General features: G+C 41.3%; 1 protein-coding gene across 4 annotated transcripts in view; it reads left to right on the forward strand.

The window, feature by feature from the left end:
* The first annotated feature begins 228 nt into the window (after positions 1 to 228).
* SLC35F5 (solute carrier family 35 member F5) overlaps positions 229 to 18,444 on the forward strand; it is a 55,179-nt gene continuing 36,963 nt past the window's right edge. Inside the window, exons 1-7 of one of the 4 annotated variants that reach the window (XM_084642550.1) lie at positions 229 to 450; positions 1,303 to 1,432; positions 2,070 to 2,138; positions 3,857 to 3,930; positions 10,769 to 10,851; positions 15,911 to 16,052; positions 17,265 to 17,408. In XM_084642550.1, coding sequence (XP_084498676.1) covers positions 15,918 to 16,052; positions 17,265 to 17,408 — 279 coding nt within the window. In that variant the 5' untranslated portion in view covers positions 229 to 450; positions 1,303 to 1,432; positions 2,070 to 2,138; ... (1 more) ...; positions 10,769 to 10,851; positions 15,911 to 15,917. Of the gene's footprint in view, positions 451 to 1,267; positions 1,433 to 2,069; positions 2,139 to 3,856; positions 3,931 to 10,768; positions 10,852 to 15,910; positions 16,053 to 17,264; positions 17,409 to 18,444 lie in introns of all 4 variants that reach the window. The other 3 variants (XM_084642549.1, XM_084642547.1, XM_084642548.1) reach the window with 3 other exon arrangements.

Raw genomic sequence — 18,444 nt, forward strand, 5'->3', positions numbered from 1 at the left:
GCACCCCTCCCACGCTGCCTCCCTTACTCCGCCCCTCTTTCCCTTCCCCTCTGCACAGCCCCCTCCGGCGCGCGGCTGCCTCTACCGGCGCGCCCCCGGCACCGTCCCCTTCCCCGCTCCCTCACACCCTTCACTCGCCAGCCGCGCCCCTTCCGCCTTCTCCTCCCCCCACTTCCGCTCCTGCCCCGGCCGCCGCCAGCGCCGCCTCTCGCCCCCCGCCGCCGCGTCGGCGTCTCTGGGAGCGGCCGCAGGCCGGCGAGTGGCTCTCCGAGCAGATCGATGGAGGCCCGGCGCGGCTGGCCGGTGGGGGGCGCTGGCTCTCACTCGCTGGCTCTGGGATGGATTTGCCGCGGCCCAGCTGCGACTCCGGGCCAGCCACCATCTTAGAGGAGAGGAGCGGGCCGCGCAGCGGGACGGAGGGGTCCTGGGGCCGGGCCCTGCCGCACACAGGTACCGGCGAGACCCGAGCAAGGGCTTCCGGCGCGGAACCGAACGGGGAACTGATGCCTCGTGTCCGGGGCGCCCCGACTAAACCCTGGCCCGGGGTGTCAGTGGGGGAAGGGACCAGCCTCTTCGCCTTCTCGCCCCCCTCGTCCGTGAGGGAGGGTGGGGGCGGTGCCCAGCCTGCCCAGGTCGTCTTCCCCTGACCAGCCTCCCTCTCCGTGGGGGGAGACTCGCCGCCTTCCCCCACTGTCACCTGCGTGTGAGGGGGGAAGCCCTTCCTTCTGCCCCCGGGATCCACTGGGTGGGGGGCTTAGCTTCCCCTGCACATCCACTTTTCGTGGGGGGGGGGGAGCTGTCTCCTCTCCCTCACCACCAGAGTAGGGGGTGGGGAATGGGGGCCTGTCTCTCTCTCCCCCGCATCCTCGGGGGGGGGGGTGCGCGCGCGGAGGAAGGGAGGCTATCTCCCCTCCCCCCATCCCCAGAGTGGGTGGGGAGGGGGCGGAGGGCTGTCTCATTCTCTCCCACCTGATCCCCAGAGTTGGGTGGGTGTCTGCCGAGGAAGGGGGCTGCCCCTGTCCCTCTTCCCCATCCCCGGAGTGGAGGAATGGCGCGGGGGAAGGGGAACTGTTGTCTTTCTCTCCCCGTCCCAGCAATGTGTGTGTTGGGGGGAGGGTCTCTTCCTTTGCCTCCCAACTGTAGAGTGGGAGGTTTTTTTTTGGGGGGGGGGGAGGTGGTCTCCTATTTCTCTCCCCCATCCCTAGAGTGAGTGGGTGGAGGGGGAAGGAAACAGAATCCAACCCCTACCCTGGAAGCGTCTCTCTAGAAGTGCAGCATTGTGCCTGTTCCCGAATGTGTAAGGCTACCGCAGTTATGAGGGTGAGGAGTACTTCTGGAGACTGTGCTGGACTTGATCTCACCACTGCTGTGTAGTTGTCTACCCCGCTGCAAGCTGATTTCTTTTGATCTCCTATTAAGAAGGATTGGACAGGTGATTTCCAAGAAATGCTTATATGTTTCTGATAATTCAGTAGCTGATATTCTTCCGTGTGTGTGTATTAAATGCATGGTCCAGCATGTTATTCGGGGACACCATTGATCAGATGAGAGGTAAAAGTGAGGTCCTGAGCGGTTATTAAAGATTCCCTAGTACTTTTCACAGTTGTGGGTGAAACTGCCTGATGTTTGGGCCAAATTCCATTTGGGTAATTTATGTTCTTCCTAACTAAAATTCCTCTGTATTAATTTTATATTGTACATGTCATATTCAAAATTGTTGTGTAATGTTACCAGTTGTCTGTTTTGCCGCAAAGGTGTCTGCCCTTCAGTGGTGGGTGAAGTTATATGTGTGTAAGGTTTGTCAGTTAGACAGTAAAGTTTTAGGATTCTTCCATATGGAAGATGCTACGTAGACACAAGTGTTCTGTGTGATCTCTTCGTAATGTTTGAACTTGTGGAGTTCATGGTCGGTTTATTCCAGTAATTGTCAGTTAATAGTTAAACACACCATGTAATATATCATTTCTATTCACACTTGCAAATTACAATATAGCTGAAAATTTATGTTTCTGACACTTGTATGAGAATTTAGATATATATTTTTTTCAAGTATTCCTCTTATTCTTCAGATCCTGGGAACCAGCTCTACTATTATTTATATACAGAACATTTTGATGTCATGGAGGTACTGTTTTCAAGTGAGTATTGCCTTTTGTTGGACTCCACATGTCTCATGAGATAAAATAAATGAGATATTTTAGCTAATTCAAAACAAAATGCTTTCTGTGTGTATTTTGGTCTTCTATTTTTTAATTAATTTTTATTTGGGCTGGTGTGGTAGACTAGTGACAATACTCAGCACCAGCATATGAGACTTGGGTTCGATAACCTGTGCTTTACTTCATGATACGGGGATTTTTGTGGAGGAGTCTACTCTTTTTATGGAGTTTTCTTTGAGTAAGGACTGTGGGATTAGACCTTGAGTGATGGCAATATCGCTCGGAAAGTGTGCCACCCATCTGATTTAAAAATTGCCGTTGTCTTATTTGAAGGAAGTCCTCACCACCCCCACCTGCTATTCCTATGTAGTATGGTGATTAATTGTTATGGAAGTGAATTCTTGAGGTAGTAGAAAGGACAACAAAGAAAACCCTATATGTTTTCAAAATTATTTGCACAAAATGCACCGGTTTGTTTTGCTTTTGACTTTTGTGCCATCAAATGAAAAACAGTGAGACACGAGTTAGTCAATACAAAGGCTGACCATTTCTATATAACCTCCCTGAGATTGGTACCCTCATATTTTTTTTATACGTTTGTCCTGGCTGACTAATAGGTATTTCTAGAATTGGAAGGATGGCACTAAAATGATTAGTCAATCCACTTCTATTCATTGTCTGGTTGTAACTAAAACATAATTTCTGTGTCTTCATCATATGACCCATATACTTCATGGGTGTGAGTGAAATAAGAATCCACTGAGGCCAGTATATTTCAAGTCTCTTTTGACACATTCCCTTATGAGAACAGGCAGTGTTCAATTAGTCAGTACATTTTAAAGTTGTTTTCATGTTGGCCCAGATTGTGGTGTGGGTGCAGAACTGTGAAGACTGGGAAAAAAAATTCAATCTGTTGTGATTGAGCTGCTGTCCAGGTGCCTTTGTCATGGACTAGCTTTTACATAGAACGTCTGCAGTATATACACTGGTTTAGCAATTTTTGTGTTCATAAAGCGGTTTCCCTTATGATCAACAAGCTATTTGATTACTTCATATTCTCAGAGATATCATATTGTCTGCCTTCACTATTAAATTGTATTATAAATTGAGAATAGTGATAATCTGTAGAGAAACATGTGGTGCTAATGTGGCTTTGCTGTCAGAGATGATTGGACTTCTTGCAAATGGAACGACACTTGTAGGATTACACATACTTACTACCCTTCTAAATACACTTTTGGCATATGTATCTTAGTAAAAATGGTGTTCTACATTTTGTGAATTAGCATAAGGCCATTCCAGCCCATTGATCCAAATGTAGGTAGCCAAGTGAAAATACATGTGAGATCATTTTAAACGTCCAGGGATTGGGGTAGTATCTTTTATTGGACCAACTTCTGCTTAAAAGTTTCTCTCTCTCACCAACAGAAGATGGTCCAACCGAAGATACTTCACCCACCTTGTCTCTCTAATATCCTGGGGCTGATGCAGCTACAATAACACTGCATACAATAAAGGCATTTATGTCTGGGAATATCAACTGTTAATGAAGAGTATCTCTACCTAAAATTAAGTGATTGAGAATAGTTTAATGTGGGTGGGAGGGGGAAAGACACCACAGAGTTGGGATTTTCACTCTTCACAAGGTGTTGGAAAGGGGTGTTCTAAAGTTTTCATTCCTTTTTGGCTTTCTGCAGAAGGCCTGCACGTAACTGGCTGAAAAAAAATGGTTCCACAAGATGACAATCTCAGCCCTAATATGGTCTAAATGGTAAGGAAAACTATTTTGTGTCTAGGCTACTATCAGCCTCTGTTGAAAAGTGTTTATTAACAAAGGTGGTTTTGAAGCATATTTAACTGTTATTGTAAAGATGACACATAAAGGAATTCTGATTTTTGTTGCTGATGCAATGAACCAATGTCTGGAAGTTGAAAGCTAGACAAATTCAGACTGGAAATAAGGCGTACATTTTTAACAGTGAGAATAATTGTAACAACTTACTAAGAGTCATAGTGGATTCTCCATTACTGAAAACTTTAAAATTAAAATTGGATGTTTTTTCCAAAAGATATGCTCCAGGAATTATTTTGGGGAAGCTCAGTGGCTTGTGTTATAGACAGATGTTATACATAGATGATCAGTGGTCCCTTCTGGCCTTGGAATCTGTAAATATGTCTTAGACAAGCAGTACGTTTTGCCTCAAATAACAAAGAAAAGAGGGACATTCAGCACAATTTTGAAGTATATCTTTTGTTTAATTGTGTTCGGGTTTAAAAAAACAACCAACCAGACAAAAACCATATGATCTGTTGCATGCTGTCACCTCCATCTCACAACATGCATACACCACAGGAGCTTGCACATAACCGGGCAGGAATGTCAGACACATTCTGTGAGAGGGCTGCAATATATATTTAATCTTTGTTCTTGGTCCTGATGTTCAAAGGTAGGATGCTAAATTGTCTTCAGATTCCCACTGACGATAATAGGCTTTGAATGGAGTTGTAAGTGCTCAGAACCTTGTAGGAACCTAGCTCAAAGGCAGGTTTGCACAGTGATAGAGGGTAGAATACGGTCCTTATGCAGTAACTAAATTGTAGCCCAAATTCTGTACTGTAGTACATGGGGTACAACTCCTATGCACTTAAATGAGAGCTAAAGCTGTATAACTGAACAGAATCTACCCTTAGAAAAGTAAACTGTTGCATTCAACTTCAATGGGTTGTGGATGGAAATGATAGAGGGCAGTTTTGGGACCAGTGTCTGTTTTCCCCCTCTGTTTGGTCGCTGGTGTGTTCAGTTACAATTACTGCTATTGTGTGCGTAAATCACATAAACATAAAACTGCACCTGTATTTATTTAGCTTTAAAGTAGTAGATGTATCATCCTAGCTGTATAAATGAGGCAGTTCACACCTCTCAAATTTATGTAAGGGGTCCATCCACAGTGCAGCTGAGAGGTGAATTCTCATCTTGGGTAGAAGTACATGCACTAGTGTTGCAGCGATGGCGTGGGTGGTGACTTGGGCTACCTGCTTGAGTTCAACCTGAACCAAGATATGCACTTGGTTGGCTAGCTAGAACTACCACCTCTGCCATTATGGCCTCACTGCTATTTTTAGCATGCCAGCTCAAGCAGAACTGGGGTGTTTACTTCTGCCTGAACTGGGAATTACACCTCCCAGCTGCAGTGTAGACATAGTCTAAGACAGGTATGTCAAGTCATGTTCTGCAGAGTCTGACTTTGTTATGCGTCTGGAAAAATACTTAAGGTGGGCAAGATGTTTGATACCAATAGCATAGGTTAATGTAGTTCCTGCGCATGTATATGTGTATAATTATTTTAACCTATTAAAAAGATTTTGCTTTCTGAAGTGCCAGCCCCTGTCTGCCACAGGGTTTCATAGTAAATGTAAAGTGATCAGCAAGTATAGTGTGCATGCTAGGTCACTGTGGGTAGCAACCTACAGTGGATCTGGACTCTCTGACCTCCAGAATGCATAAACAAATAAGGCTTTCATCTTCAAAGTATGCTGCAAGTGCCTCTTAGCCTGGCTTATTAGAGTGATTCAGCATACGTTGCATGTCTTATTCCTGGGGGAATTCTGTGCCAAAAATTAAAAATTCTGTGCACAATATTGTAAAATTCTGCATATTTTATTTGTCAAAATAACAGGACAGTTTCAATTATTTTGGTATTTTATTTCAAAATATCTGTTAGCAAGTATGTCTGTAACAATACACACAACAAAAAAGATTTAGGAAATGTTTTTGACAAATAGATTCCTTACTGGACATACGAATACAGAACTTTGAGTAATAATTAGGGCTGTCAAGCCATTAAACAAAGTAATTGCGATTAATCACGCGATTTAAAAAAAGTAATGGAATACCATTTATTTAAATATTTTTGGATGTTTTCTACATTTTCAAATATATTGATTTCAATTACAACACAGAATACAAAGTGTACAGTGCTCACTTTATATTTATTTTTCTTACAAGTATTTGCACTGTAATAAACAAAAGAAATAGTATTTTTCAATTCAACTAATACAAGTACTGTAGTGCAATCTCTTTATCATCAATGTCTAACTTAGAAATGTAGAATTATGTACCAAAAAACCCTGCACTCAAAAACAAAACAGTGTAAAATTAAAGCGCTTACAAGTTCACTCAGTCTTACTTCTTGTTCAGCCAACCACTAAGACAAACAAGTTTATTTCAAGGAGCTGACTGAGGAGATATCTGAGCAATTATCCCTGAGAAATCGTGGAAGACCGGAGAGATTCCAGAAGACTGGAAAAGGGCAAATATAGTGCCTATCTATAAAAAAGGAAAGAAGGACAACCCAGGGAATTACAGACCAGTCATCTTAACTTCTGTACCCAGAAAGATAATGGAGCAAATAATTAAGCAATCAATTTGCAAGCATCTAGAAGATAATAAGGTGATAAGTAACAATCAGAATGGATATGTCAAAAACAAATCATATCAGACCAACCTGATAGCTTTCTTTGACAGAGTAACAAACCTTGTGGATGGGGGGAAAGTAGTAGATGTGTTCTAACTAGATTTTAGTAAAGCTTTTCTTACTGTCCTGCATGACATTCTCATAAATAAACTAGGGAAATGCAACCGAGATGGAGCTACTATAAGGTGGGTGCAAAACTTGTTGGAAAACCGTTCCCAGAGAGTATTTATCAGTGGTTGAGTCATGCTGGAAGGGTATAACGAGTGGGGTTCCCCAGGGATCAGTTCTGGGTCTGGTTCTTTTCAGTATCTTCATCAATGATTTAGATAATGGCATACAGAGTACACTTTTATAAAGTTTGTGGACCATACCAAGCTGGGAGTGGTTGCAAGTGCTTTGGAGGATAGGATTAAAATTCAAAATGATCTGGACAAACCGGAGAAATGGTCTGAAGTAAGTAGGATGAAATTCAATAAAGACAAATGCAAAGTACTCCATTTAGGAAGGAGCAATCAGCTGCACAGATACAAAATGGGAAATGACTGGCTAGGAAGGAGTACTGCGGAAAGGGATCTGGGGGTCATAGTGCACCACAAGCTAAATATGAGTCAACAGAGTAACGCTGTTGCAAAAAAAGCAAACATCATTCTGGGATGTATTATCAGGAATGTTATAAGCAAGACATAAAAAGTAATTCTTCTGCTCTACTCCACTCTGATTAGACCTCAACTGGAGTATTGTGTCCAGTTCTGGGTACCACATTTCAGGAAGGATGTGGACAAATTTGGAGAGAGTCTAGAGAAGAGCAACAAAAATAATGAAAGGTCTAGAAAACATGACCTATGAGGGAAGATAGAAAAAATTGAGTTTGTTTAGTCTGGAAAAGAGAAGACTGAGAGGGGACATAAGTGTTCAAGTATGGAAAAGGTTGTTACAAGGAGGAGAGAGAAAAATTGTTTTTCTTAACCTCTGAGGATAGAACAAGAAGGAATGGGCTTAAATTGCAGCCAGGGAGGTTTGGGTTGGACATGAAGAAAAACTTCATAACTGTCAGGGTGGTGAAGCACTGGAATAAATTGCCTAGGGAGGTTGTGGAATCTCTATCACTGGAGAAATTTTTAAGAGCGGATTAGACAAACCCCTGTCAGGAAAGGTCTAGATAATACTTAGTCCTGCCACGAGTGCAAGGGACTGGATTAGATGACCTCTTGAGGTCCCTTTCAGTTCTATGATTCACATTTGCAGGAGATAATGCTGCCTGCTTCTTGTTTACAATGTCACTTGAAAGTGAGAACAGGCATTCTCATGGCAGTGTTGTAGCCGGCCTTGCAAGATATTTATGCGCCAGATGCTCTAAAGACTCATATGTCCCTTCGTGCTTCAACCGCCATTCCAGGGGACATGCACCCATGCTGATGATGGGTTCTGCTCTATAAAAATCCAAAGAAGTGCGGACCGACGCATGTTCATTTTCATTATCTGAGTCAAATGCCACCAGCAGAAGGTTGATTTTCTTTTTTGGTGGTTCAGGTTCTGTAGTTTCTGCATTGGAGTGTTGCTCTTTTCAGACTTCTGAAAGCATGCTCCACACTTCGTCCCTCTCAGATTTTGGAAGGCACTTCAGATTCTTAAACCTTGGGTCGAGTGCTGTAGCTATCTTTAGAAATCTCACGTTGGTACCTTCTTTACGTTTTGTCAAATCTGCAGTGAAAGTGTTCTTAAAATGAGCAACATATGCTGGGGTCATCATCCGAGACTGCCATAACATGAAATATATGGCAGAACGCAGGTAAAACAGAGCAAGGGACATACAGTTCTCCCCCAAGGAGTTCAGTTACCAATTTAATTAACGCATTTTTTTTAACAAGCATCATCAGCATGGAAATATGTCCTCTGCAATGGTGGACGAAGTATGAAGGGGCATATCAATGTTTAGGATATCTGGCACGTAAACACCTTGGAACGCCAGCTACAATAGTGCCATGCCAACGCTTGTTCTCACTTTCTGGTGATGTAAATGAGAAGCGGGCAGCATTATCTCCCATAAATGTAAACAAACTTGTTTGTCTTAGTAATTGGCTGAATAAGAAATAGGACTGAGTGGACTTGTAGGCTCTGAAGTTTTACATTGTTTTGTTTTTGAGTGCAGTTATGTAACAAAAAAAAATCTACATTTGTAAGTTGCATTTTCACAATAAAGAGATTGCACTTCAGTACTTGTCTGAGGTGAATTGAAAAATACTATTTCTTTTGTTTATCATTTTCACAGTGCATATATTTGTAATAAAAAATATACACTTTGATTTCAATTACAACACAATACAATAGATATGAAAATGTAGAAGAATATCCAAAATATTTAATAAATTTCAGTTGGTATTCTATTAACAGTGTGATTTAAAATTGTGATTAATTGTGATTATTTTTTTAATCAAGGTTAGGTTTTTTTTAGTTAATCGTATGAGTTAACTGCGATTAATTGACAGCCCTATTTCATAATTTATTTAAACTACAACACAGAAAAAAATTCCTGCACCCATCAGAAGCCGGGCAAAGGCTTAGTAGTGTCAGGAGTAATGGAGGAGCTGAGGGAGAGGGAAGTAATTGCTGGAAAGGAGCCTGGGAGTGAACCTGGAGGGCAGTTGGGTATGGGTGGGAAAAAATAAGGAACAGTTTTTCTGGGGGGGTAGGGGAAGGATTGTTAGGGAGTTGGGGACCCTCCCCCATGCTGACCCCAGCCTCTCCCATTTAGTGCCTTTGTGTCCCTGCACCCCCACTCAACCACTCTTCTTCCCCCTGCCCATGTGTCCCTGTACCCTCTCTCAGCCACCCTGTCAACATGTGACCCACTCCCATTCAGCTCCGCCCTGTCCTCCCACTAGCCCTTCTGAACTCCAGTCTGTGACCACCCCATGTGACTCCCATTCACCCCATGTGCTCCCCTTTGTAGTCTCTCCCCCCCCACCCCCCAATATTCCATGCCTCCTCACCCGGATCCGCTGTCATGGCGCTGTAAGGAACGCAGCCTCTCTTCTCTGTCACCTGCTACAAGGAGTCCGTTGCTGGTCTGCTCTAGTGCCACAATAGTCCCTGGTGGGGAAAAGGCAGCTCCTCTCCAGCAGAATGTATTTTCTGTGGAGGAAAAGAAACCCTGCAGGTCTAAGAGCCTGAACTTGCACAGTGCTGGGCAGTCAACTTCGATGAAGTGTACTGGGAATTAAAGGTGTTACTTGCTTTGCAGGATTGAGCCCTAATTTGTGTTGATTCTTCTTTATTCACTTTTAAAATGTAATTTAGAGTGCTTGGAGAGCATCAGTTAAACTGCGAACAAGAAAGAACAAAAGCTAGTAGGCCTTGCTAGCTAGGGGGTACACCCTTGGCAGGTATTAAAGGTGAAATGTAGAGTTGGAGGGAAAAGTTTGCTCTTCGCTGCTCTCTCTTTTTAACACACAATCGGGGACATTCATTGACACAAGGTATCATTGAAGCCAAGAGCTTAATCGGATTCAAAAAAGGATTATGCAGTGACATGGATAAGGAGAGCGTTAGGTAGGATAGAAATACATATCAATACAGTCTCTGCACCAAATGTAAGACCCAAAAAACAAACCCCACTAGGAGAACCAGAGGAAGGAGCCAGTGTAATTAAACTTTTTGAGAAAACTGAGGTATTGTTTCATGGTCTCTGTGTGTATATAATGTCTTCTGCAGTTTCCACAGTATGCATCCGATGAAGTGAGCTGTAACTCATGAAAGCTCATGCTCAAATAAATTGGTTAGTCTCTAAGGTGCCACAAGTACTCCTTTTCTTTTTGCGAATACAGACTAACACGGCTGTTACTCTGAAACCTGTTTCCATTTGTGGATCATTAAGAGAGATTTAAATAAGCGAAGGGTTGTGCTCCCACACCTGATGCTGTTTCACCTTTATGCTCTATATTACTAATGATTTTCAAATAAATCATTAAAATATGGACTGAATTGTTAAGATTGTTTATATTTGCATCTGTAACATTTAGGCCTTGGGAGTTTTGATATTGCAATATAATTTATTGTTTTCTGTTTAGGAAACTTATTGAATGAACATGTATATATTACACAGTATTTCATATTTTATTATTTTTTTTTTTTTAGGAGACAGATTTCATCTTGACAATGGCAGCTTGAAGTCTATTAAAGTCCAAGCATTTATTTTGTTTTTAAAAATTACTGTGCAGGTATGTAAAATATAAATCTCGGGAATTATTTTCTCAATGTTCTTCTTTATTTCAGCATGTTGTTCTCAATGTGGGGAAACAAAATACTGCATATTTTCACTTCCTTTTTACAAATATTCATGATTTAAAATCTGTTTGCATATTGTGAAAAAATTGAAATAGTACAACAGTTTAAGATATCCAGAATCCTTATTTTCTCTTCACACAGTTTGCATTCCATATTAAATTTTACAAACTTTAATAATGCTGTGATACATAGTGCTATAAGATGTCTTATACCGAAGATTTAGAGAAGAATCATGGGTTTGATATTGAGGATCAGAACAGATACCCAGGACACTGTCAGCTTTCAGTCTAGTCAGTATTGCACCTGTCTTGTGTGCAAACTGAGACTTCACAATCACATTTTCCTATTAAGCTTTTTTTTCTTGTTGCAGCCTGAAACACAGAAAACAAGAAACTGGCCATATAGGGGAAGTGGAGATGATAAATACACACATTGCTGTCAAATGCACAAGAAAACTGAAAAGATAAATATTTTTTCCTTAATTTCTTAGTTATGGTGATCTTGGCTGTTACTTTTAATAAGTATTGAAAAAACCCTTCAGACATAAGTGGTTTTTTAGTTGGTGTCAGTTAAAATGACTAACCATGAGTAAAAAGCAGTATAATATGTATTAAAATGTATCCATAAAATATAAACCAATTCAGAGAATTTGTGATCTCTGAAATATTAGATGAGTAATTTTAGGGGGAAATCCTGCCCTCTATTATTCTCTCCATCAGATTCCAGATGCAGGAGAAGTGGGGTGGGTCTGATACGGAAGAGTAGGGCAAGAGGTCAAGAGACTATAGGATGATCTGTTCCAGCTGTGTGCTTTGGAGCAGCAGGGGGATCTGGGATATGACTAAGTAGTATGATGGCTGAGGGGTCAGTGGCTCCACCATTTAGTGGATTTACTGGTTGTTCCTAACCCCAGCAAAGCAGGCATGTGGGAGCCTTAGGCTACAATAGCCTTCAGGCTGCACTAGAAGCTTGAGAGCCACTCTTTTATTAGTTGTCAACCTGGGTGTGGGAGAAAATTCCTTCCCTCTGGCTTCCTTGAATTCTTTCACACACAAGTCCTGTTTGGCTTATCCATTATGCAAAGGGCTTGGCCCTAGAATATTATTTAAGATCATCTTCTTGGCCCAATGTTTTCAACATGTATTGTTTTCACCTCTTTGAATTCCTCAATTATTTTCTCCTTCACCACCCACATTTAAATAAAAATTTCTGGCCCTCATCAGGTCCTTTGTAAGTGGGTTCCTACCTGCTTTATCCACATTTTCTCTCTTTTGTGTCAAGCCCTTCCTTCCATCAACCATTCCATTCTTTATTGTCTTCCAGTTTGCTTCCATCACAAACAACTGCATGCTTTTTTCAGCCATCCTTTTTGTAGAGAACACCTATCCTGATCTTCCCTGGAAATTCACTGCATATCTCTTGGATCCTTCCTCAAGGCCCACTACTTATGGGGAAATTGTCAGTTAATAATGGCTACATGGATTGCCATCAGGGACTTCTGATATTTATCTTAATTAATTGTCTGTCTTAAATCAACAAAAACATAACTTTCTGGCTGGGCACATATCTGATCTATTTAAAAGCATGTTCTTACTGCATCATCTTCACTTCCTTATTACTTCTGCTTATTTGTTACACCCATTTTTTGCATATTAATTAGATGTTAAGCTCTTTGGGGATGGGAGAGCCTTTTATTCTCTTCACCTTCTAATGTGATGAGGCCCCAATCCTGACAGGAGCTTCTAGGCATTACTATAATACAAATGAATGTTTTTAATTATTTCTGGGAGCACTAAAGTTGACTTTCCAAACAGGTGAAGAAATGATCCATGTCTTGCTGACAGTCTAAAGACAGACATACAAACAGAGGGTAGGGGAAAGGTATACAACTTGTGCTGGCAACAGATACAGTATAAGTGGGGCTGGTAGCACTGCTTGTTGTTTAAGTTACCCAGCAATTCCCGTTATTAGACCCTGGTTTCAGTTGCTAGGTCTAGGAGCCGGTGAAGGAAGAACAGGGTGCGAGAACAGGGGATTGGGAGAATTCAGATTGGATGAGGATTGGAATGGGGGAGACTGGGACTGGCAGGACAAGAGTAGAACTGGAAACCAGTGGGGTAGAGGCAATATATAGAGGTGAGGGAAGACAGATGTGGCAAGGAGCTGAGATGCGTGGGAGAAATGAAACTGAATAGGCAAAGGGACTGGCATAAGTAATCAGGGAAGCTGAGGACACTGAGGTTGGGTGGGAAGCCTGGGGAGAGGGAGCCAGTGGGTTGGGGGAATGTGGGCAGGTGATGGGAGGCCAGAGACAAGGGGGAGAGACCAGGAAGTGGGGGAGGAAACTGGACTGGCTGGACAGGAAGACTGGGAGCAAGGAATTGGGATGGGAGAAGATTGGAAATGCCTTGACAAGAAGACCTGGAACTGACAGGAGTTAGAAGGGTGGGGCTAGATTTACTGGGAAGGGCGATTAGTATCAGAAACTTGAGGAGTGGAGACTCAGTATAGCTTCAGTGTCTCTCACCAAACCTCAGTCTCTGGCCTCTCTAGCTGAGGTTTTTTTGCCCTGCTTCATTATCAGCCCTCACCTGGAGACATCAACAGGGTCACCACTCCATCACTCTCAGCCTTCAGCTCTCTTTGGCTCTACCGCTCAGAGAGCCAGGAGACATCTCCCTTGGCTAGTGTCAATCTTCAGCCCTCTCTGGTCATGGCTCTTACAAGTTTTGTAAGTGACCACCCAACTGCCTTCCTGCTTTCTGCTATCACAAGCCTTATCGGGGTCCACTGCACAGCTTGGGAACTCTTTCTAATCCGTCTTTCAGGGATATTCCCTGCCTCATTCCATTTAGCTTTGCTCTTCTCCTGAGTGCTGTCTCTAGAATTTGGATTCTGAACTCTTGCCTTTGGCTGTCACTCATTTAAAACTTCCAGGGGCATCCCTGCCCTCCTCATCACACCAAATTAGGGCACAAGGCTGGACTGAAATTGGAGAGGGGCCAGCTACCTTGTTTCACTATTTCTTTCAGCAAAGCAGGTTGTCTTGGTTTATTCCAGAATCAGGATTTGCTACATAAAAGTTAATGAGTTGTTAGATGAGTTCAAGAAGGAATCCTTACTATTATAGCTTTTTATTCTAACAAATAGAAAAGAATTTTAGGTATTCCATGACTAAATCTCTTAAATACATTTATTTTCAGAATATGTGTATATAGAAGTGCAAGTAGAAGCATAAAGCTTGCTAAATCAATATCTCTTACCAAGGTCCACTGGCAAGTACTTAACTTCTTTCTGGCATTAATAGCCTGTGGTATTAGACTTCTAACTTCCTGTTCAGAATCTAAAGAAAACATTTTGTCATCCTAAACTAATACTTTTTTTAATCATAAAACTTAAGGTCTTGCTGAATTTCAGGTCTACTGATGGGCAGTCTTAGTGCCCCATATGACTATAGATTTAGTTGCATAATAAACTTGAGTCCCCTTCTGCTCACCTTGGTGAATGTACAAATGTGTGTGTATTGCTGGCATGGTCAAGATAAGACTTTGTTTGGAGTAAGACTAATGCAGCTTGTGATTTCAAAGGCATCTGGAGCAAGGTTTAGAAAAGGTGGGTTGATTTCACTCTCCCTGCCCTTTAAAAGACATGTATGATATTTTCCAATATACCTTCTTCAACTTCAATATTTATTATATACAGAAAAACTGTTAAAAGAATGTTTCAAGGGCTTGACTGTGAAAGGTAAAGTTAGGAATTCGCAATGACAGCCTGGGACTGGCCATGCAATATTTACTCTGTTGCCATGTATGTCTATCCTGTGCACTGAATGAGGCAGGGTATTGTGGGGGGAAAAATAGTATGTGATCGTGTAATTAAAGATGGTACAATGATGCATATGCCCAGGGCAGCAGAAATAAATTTGCGTGGGCAGCTGTATATCTAGCATTTTCCGACTGGATTTTGCAGTCTAGATAATGTTTTTAATGCCCTTATTTGATCAGCATGCTCCTTCCTGTGCATATGAGCAAGTATTGCCATAGTTCAACATTTTAAACCCTTTTATACTTTTGGCATTCTAGTAATTTGATCATCTCTTCCTTATACTTAAGTCCTGATAAGGTAGATCTTGTCAGTACCAACTTGGGTAGGGACTTTTAAAATTGCCAGAGGTCCTCTGTGTGTTAACCTAAACTTTGTCTTGAAATTTCTAGTAGACATGTCTGCATGTTCTCCCGTTGATTTTTATTTTGTTTTAAATACATCTGTACATAAGTCGTCTTAATGTCCTTTTATATTACACACCTAGCTGAAAGCTAGGACACGTCTACAGTACCACTGAAGTCCATCTAACTTATGTCACGTGGGTGTGAAAAAGACACCCTTCTGAGCAATGCAAGTCACAGTGACCTAAGCGCTGTGCATTCCAGCGCCATGTTGGCATAGAGTGTCTTCACCAAACGTGCAGCTGTGCCGATGTAGTACTTCTTTCTAGTGTAGACCTGCCCCATGTCTACAGTGGTTGTTTTGATAGCTAGGTATTCAGTATTCATGCCATATGAATAACTGACTTTTTTTTTTTTTGGTTCCGGGGAAAACCCAAACTGGAATTTTTGCTGCATTGAAAAGTTGGAGGAAAAAAAATACAGTTTGGGTCAATTGAAACATTTTGTTTAGATTTGGGGCATTTTCAACTTTTTGTCTTATTAAGAGCAAAGGAAACTTAAAAACAAAGGGTCTAGATTCACAAAACCATTGAGACTGTGGGGCCCCTCTTATACCTTATAAGCCTAGGATCTGGGAAACCTGTTTCAAGTCCCTGCTCCAGAACAGTGACTGTAACCTGGGTCTCTCAATAGCATATTACACACACTTAATGTCTGTTAAATGCTACTGATGGCTTTTTTCTTACTTTCCTTTATATTGATATATACTATATTTATAGTCACTGTCTATAATCTGTATTTTGTTTTCTTTATTGATGTTTAATAGGTTACAAATGGTGTGGGTTTTTATCATGAACCGAATGAGCTCCCAAAGCAGTTCCTCCACTCAGCGTAAGCGAATGGCTCTTGGAATTGTCATTCTTCTACTTGTTGATGTGATATGGGTTGCATCCTCAGAACTCACTTCAGTAAGCATTGTTTTATGCTTCTTCTTTTTAAAAAAGGGGAGAATAATATTACATTTATACAGAGTTTTACTTGACACATTTTTTTTAATCTTAAAAAAGGGCGAAAAATATCTGAATCCTCCAGGTAGCTAATCAATACTATAAGCTATGTGAACTGAGAGCCATGAGCCAGCATAATGTAAGAGCTATTATTTTAACTATGGAGGGTATTGTTTAATCTAGAAATTGTCAGTATCTTGAACCAACAATCATCAGAGGGGTAGCCATGTTAGTCTGGATCTGTAAAAGTGGCAGAGTCCTGTGGCACCTGATAGACTAACAGACATATTGGAGCATAAGCTTTCGCGGGTGAATACCCACTTCGTCGGATGCATGACTGCATGCATCCGACAAAGTGGGTATTCACCCACAAAAGCTTATGCTCCAATACGTCTGTTAGTCTATAAGGTGCCACAGGATTCTTTGCCACTTGAACCAACAAGTATTTTTATTTTTTAGTTAGGGAGTCAAAACCTGACTTCTTCTTATATCAGTGAAAAGAAAATGCCAAGTGTTGCCACAGGGAGCAGTTATATCCTTAAAAGTTAGTCTGTATAATGAACCTGTCATTCTAGCTTTACATTTCAGATTTTATGAAACTACTGCCTGTAGCCTGTTAGGGAAAATTATTATGGCTATATTTGTTCCCATACTGAAAAATCAGCAATGTTGCTGTTAATAGACTAAACACTAATATAAGTAGTTAAAGATCACTATTGCTTAATTGTGGTTTTTAAACAATGCCAGCATGTTTACAAATGAAGATTGATTTAATAAGCTTTGAAACTTTACCATGAGGAAGAAAAATGCTGCTTTTAACCATCTTGATTTAAATGAAACAAGCACAGAAATGGTTTCTTTACCTTGTGAAATCTTTTTTTTAACTTTTTCTTTGTTTTAGTAGTTTAACACAGTACTGTACTGTATTGGTGTTTTTGTTTTTTGTTTTGTTTCCTCTGCTGCTGCCTGATTGTGTATTTCCGGTTCCAAATGAGGTGTGTGGTTGATCGGTCAGTTCATAGCTCTGGTGTTCATAATTCTGAGATTCTATCGTATGTGTTTTGACTTCAAGAAGACCTGCTGGGCTGATTTGGACTTGAAAAGCACTGATTGAGAAGTCACATGACTCATTAGTAATTATGAAGACTGTAACTATTTATTTTCATTCCGCAGTACGTTTTTTCGAAGTACGAGAAACCTTTTTTCAGTACCTTTGCAAAAACGTCCATGTTTGTTCTATACCTCTTGGGATTTATTGTTTGGAAACCATGGAGGCAACAGTGTACACGTGGGTTTCGTGGAAGGCACGCAGCTTTTGTAAGTATTTTTCAATTTAATAACCTAAATATACACAATAATTCAAAGTTTTAAAGGGGGGGAAATTGAGGGTTAGTGTATATTACTTTGCTGATAGTGATATTGGCAAGGCCCCCTACTGGAGATGCCCATTATGCCAGAAAATATTCTTTACCCAGCGTAGTTAAGCCACCACCCTGAACATTAGTTTTACTGGCAGAAATAATTTTGACATTATAAGTTGCATCTACATGGGGTTATTTTTGCTGTCATATCTGTGTCAGTTAGAGGTTTGGTTTTGTTTGTTTTTCCTCTTCTCCTTGTCTTCCCTGTCAACATAGCTTTACTGGCAAAACTTTGTAGTGTAAACCTGGCCTTACAATAACATAAGCTAAACTCCAGATGTTAAGTGAATCAAATACTGATTTCATTAAAATACCATTACAAACTGAACAGACAGAAATGGTAATTACAGGTTGTACAATTGAGTCTAAACCTGGAACTCTGTACTCTAACATTATGATTTGTCACTTTTTATATCCAGTTTCTTCAGATTAATTCTGACTAGCATGTTTAGAGAGACTACAATCACTCTCTTTTTTTTTTTTTTTTTTTTTGAGATCACGTTCAGGAACTTGTTAGAATGAGTTTTAGTTTTGTCACCAACTAAATGTATTTGTAGGGTTTTATGTTGTTAAACATCTTTGTGGACAAAGACTCTGCTCACATTATGATGGGCATATTCTACACTCAAATTTGGTGTTTGATATTAAATTCAGTGTCTAAAGCAGGGGTGGGCAATTTTTTTGGCCCGAGGGCCACATCAGAGTGCAAAACTATATGGAGAGCCAGGTAGAGAAGGCTGTGCCTCCACAAACAGCCTGGCCCCCACCCCCTATCCGCCCCCTCCTACTATATGTGCCCCCCTGAGATCCCACCCATCCAACCGTTTCTTGTCCCCTGACCGCCCCCTCCCAGGACCCCCGCCCCTAACCACCCCCTGGGATTCCACCCCCTATCTAACCTAACCTCCCATGCTCCCCGTCCCCTGACTGCC

The sequence above is a fragment of the Lepidochelys olivacea genome, assembly GCF_965140295.1.
Source record: "Lepidochelys olivacea isolate rLepOli2 genome assembly, chromosome: 11".
NCBI classification, from domain to species: Eukaryota; Metazoa; Chordata; order Testudines; family Cheloniidae; genus Lepidochelys; species Lepidochelys olivacea.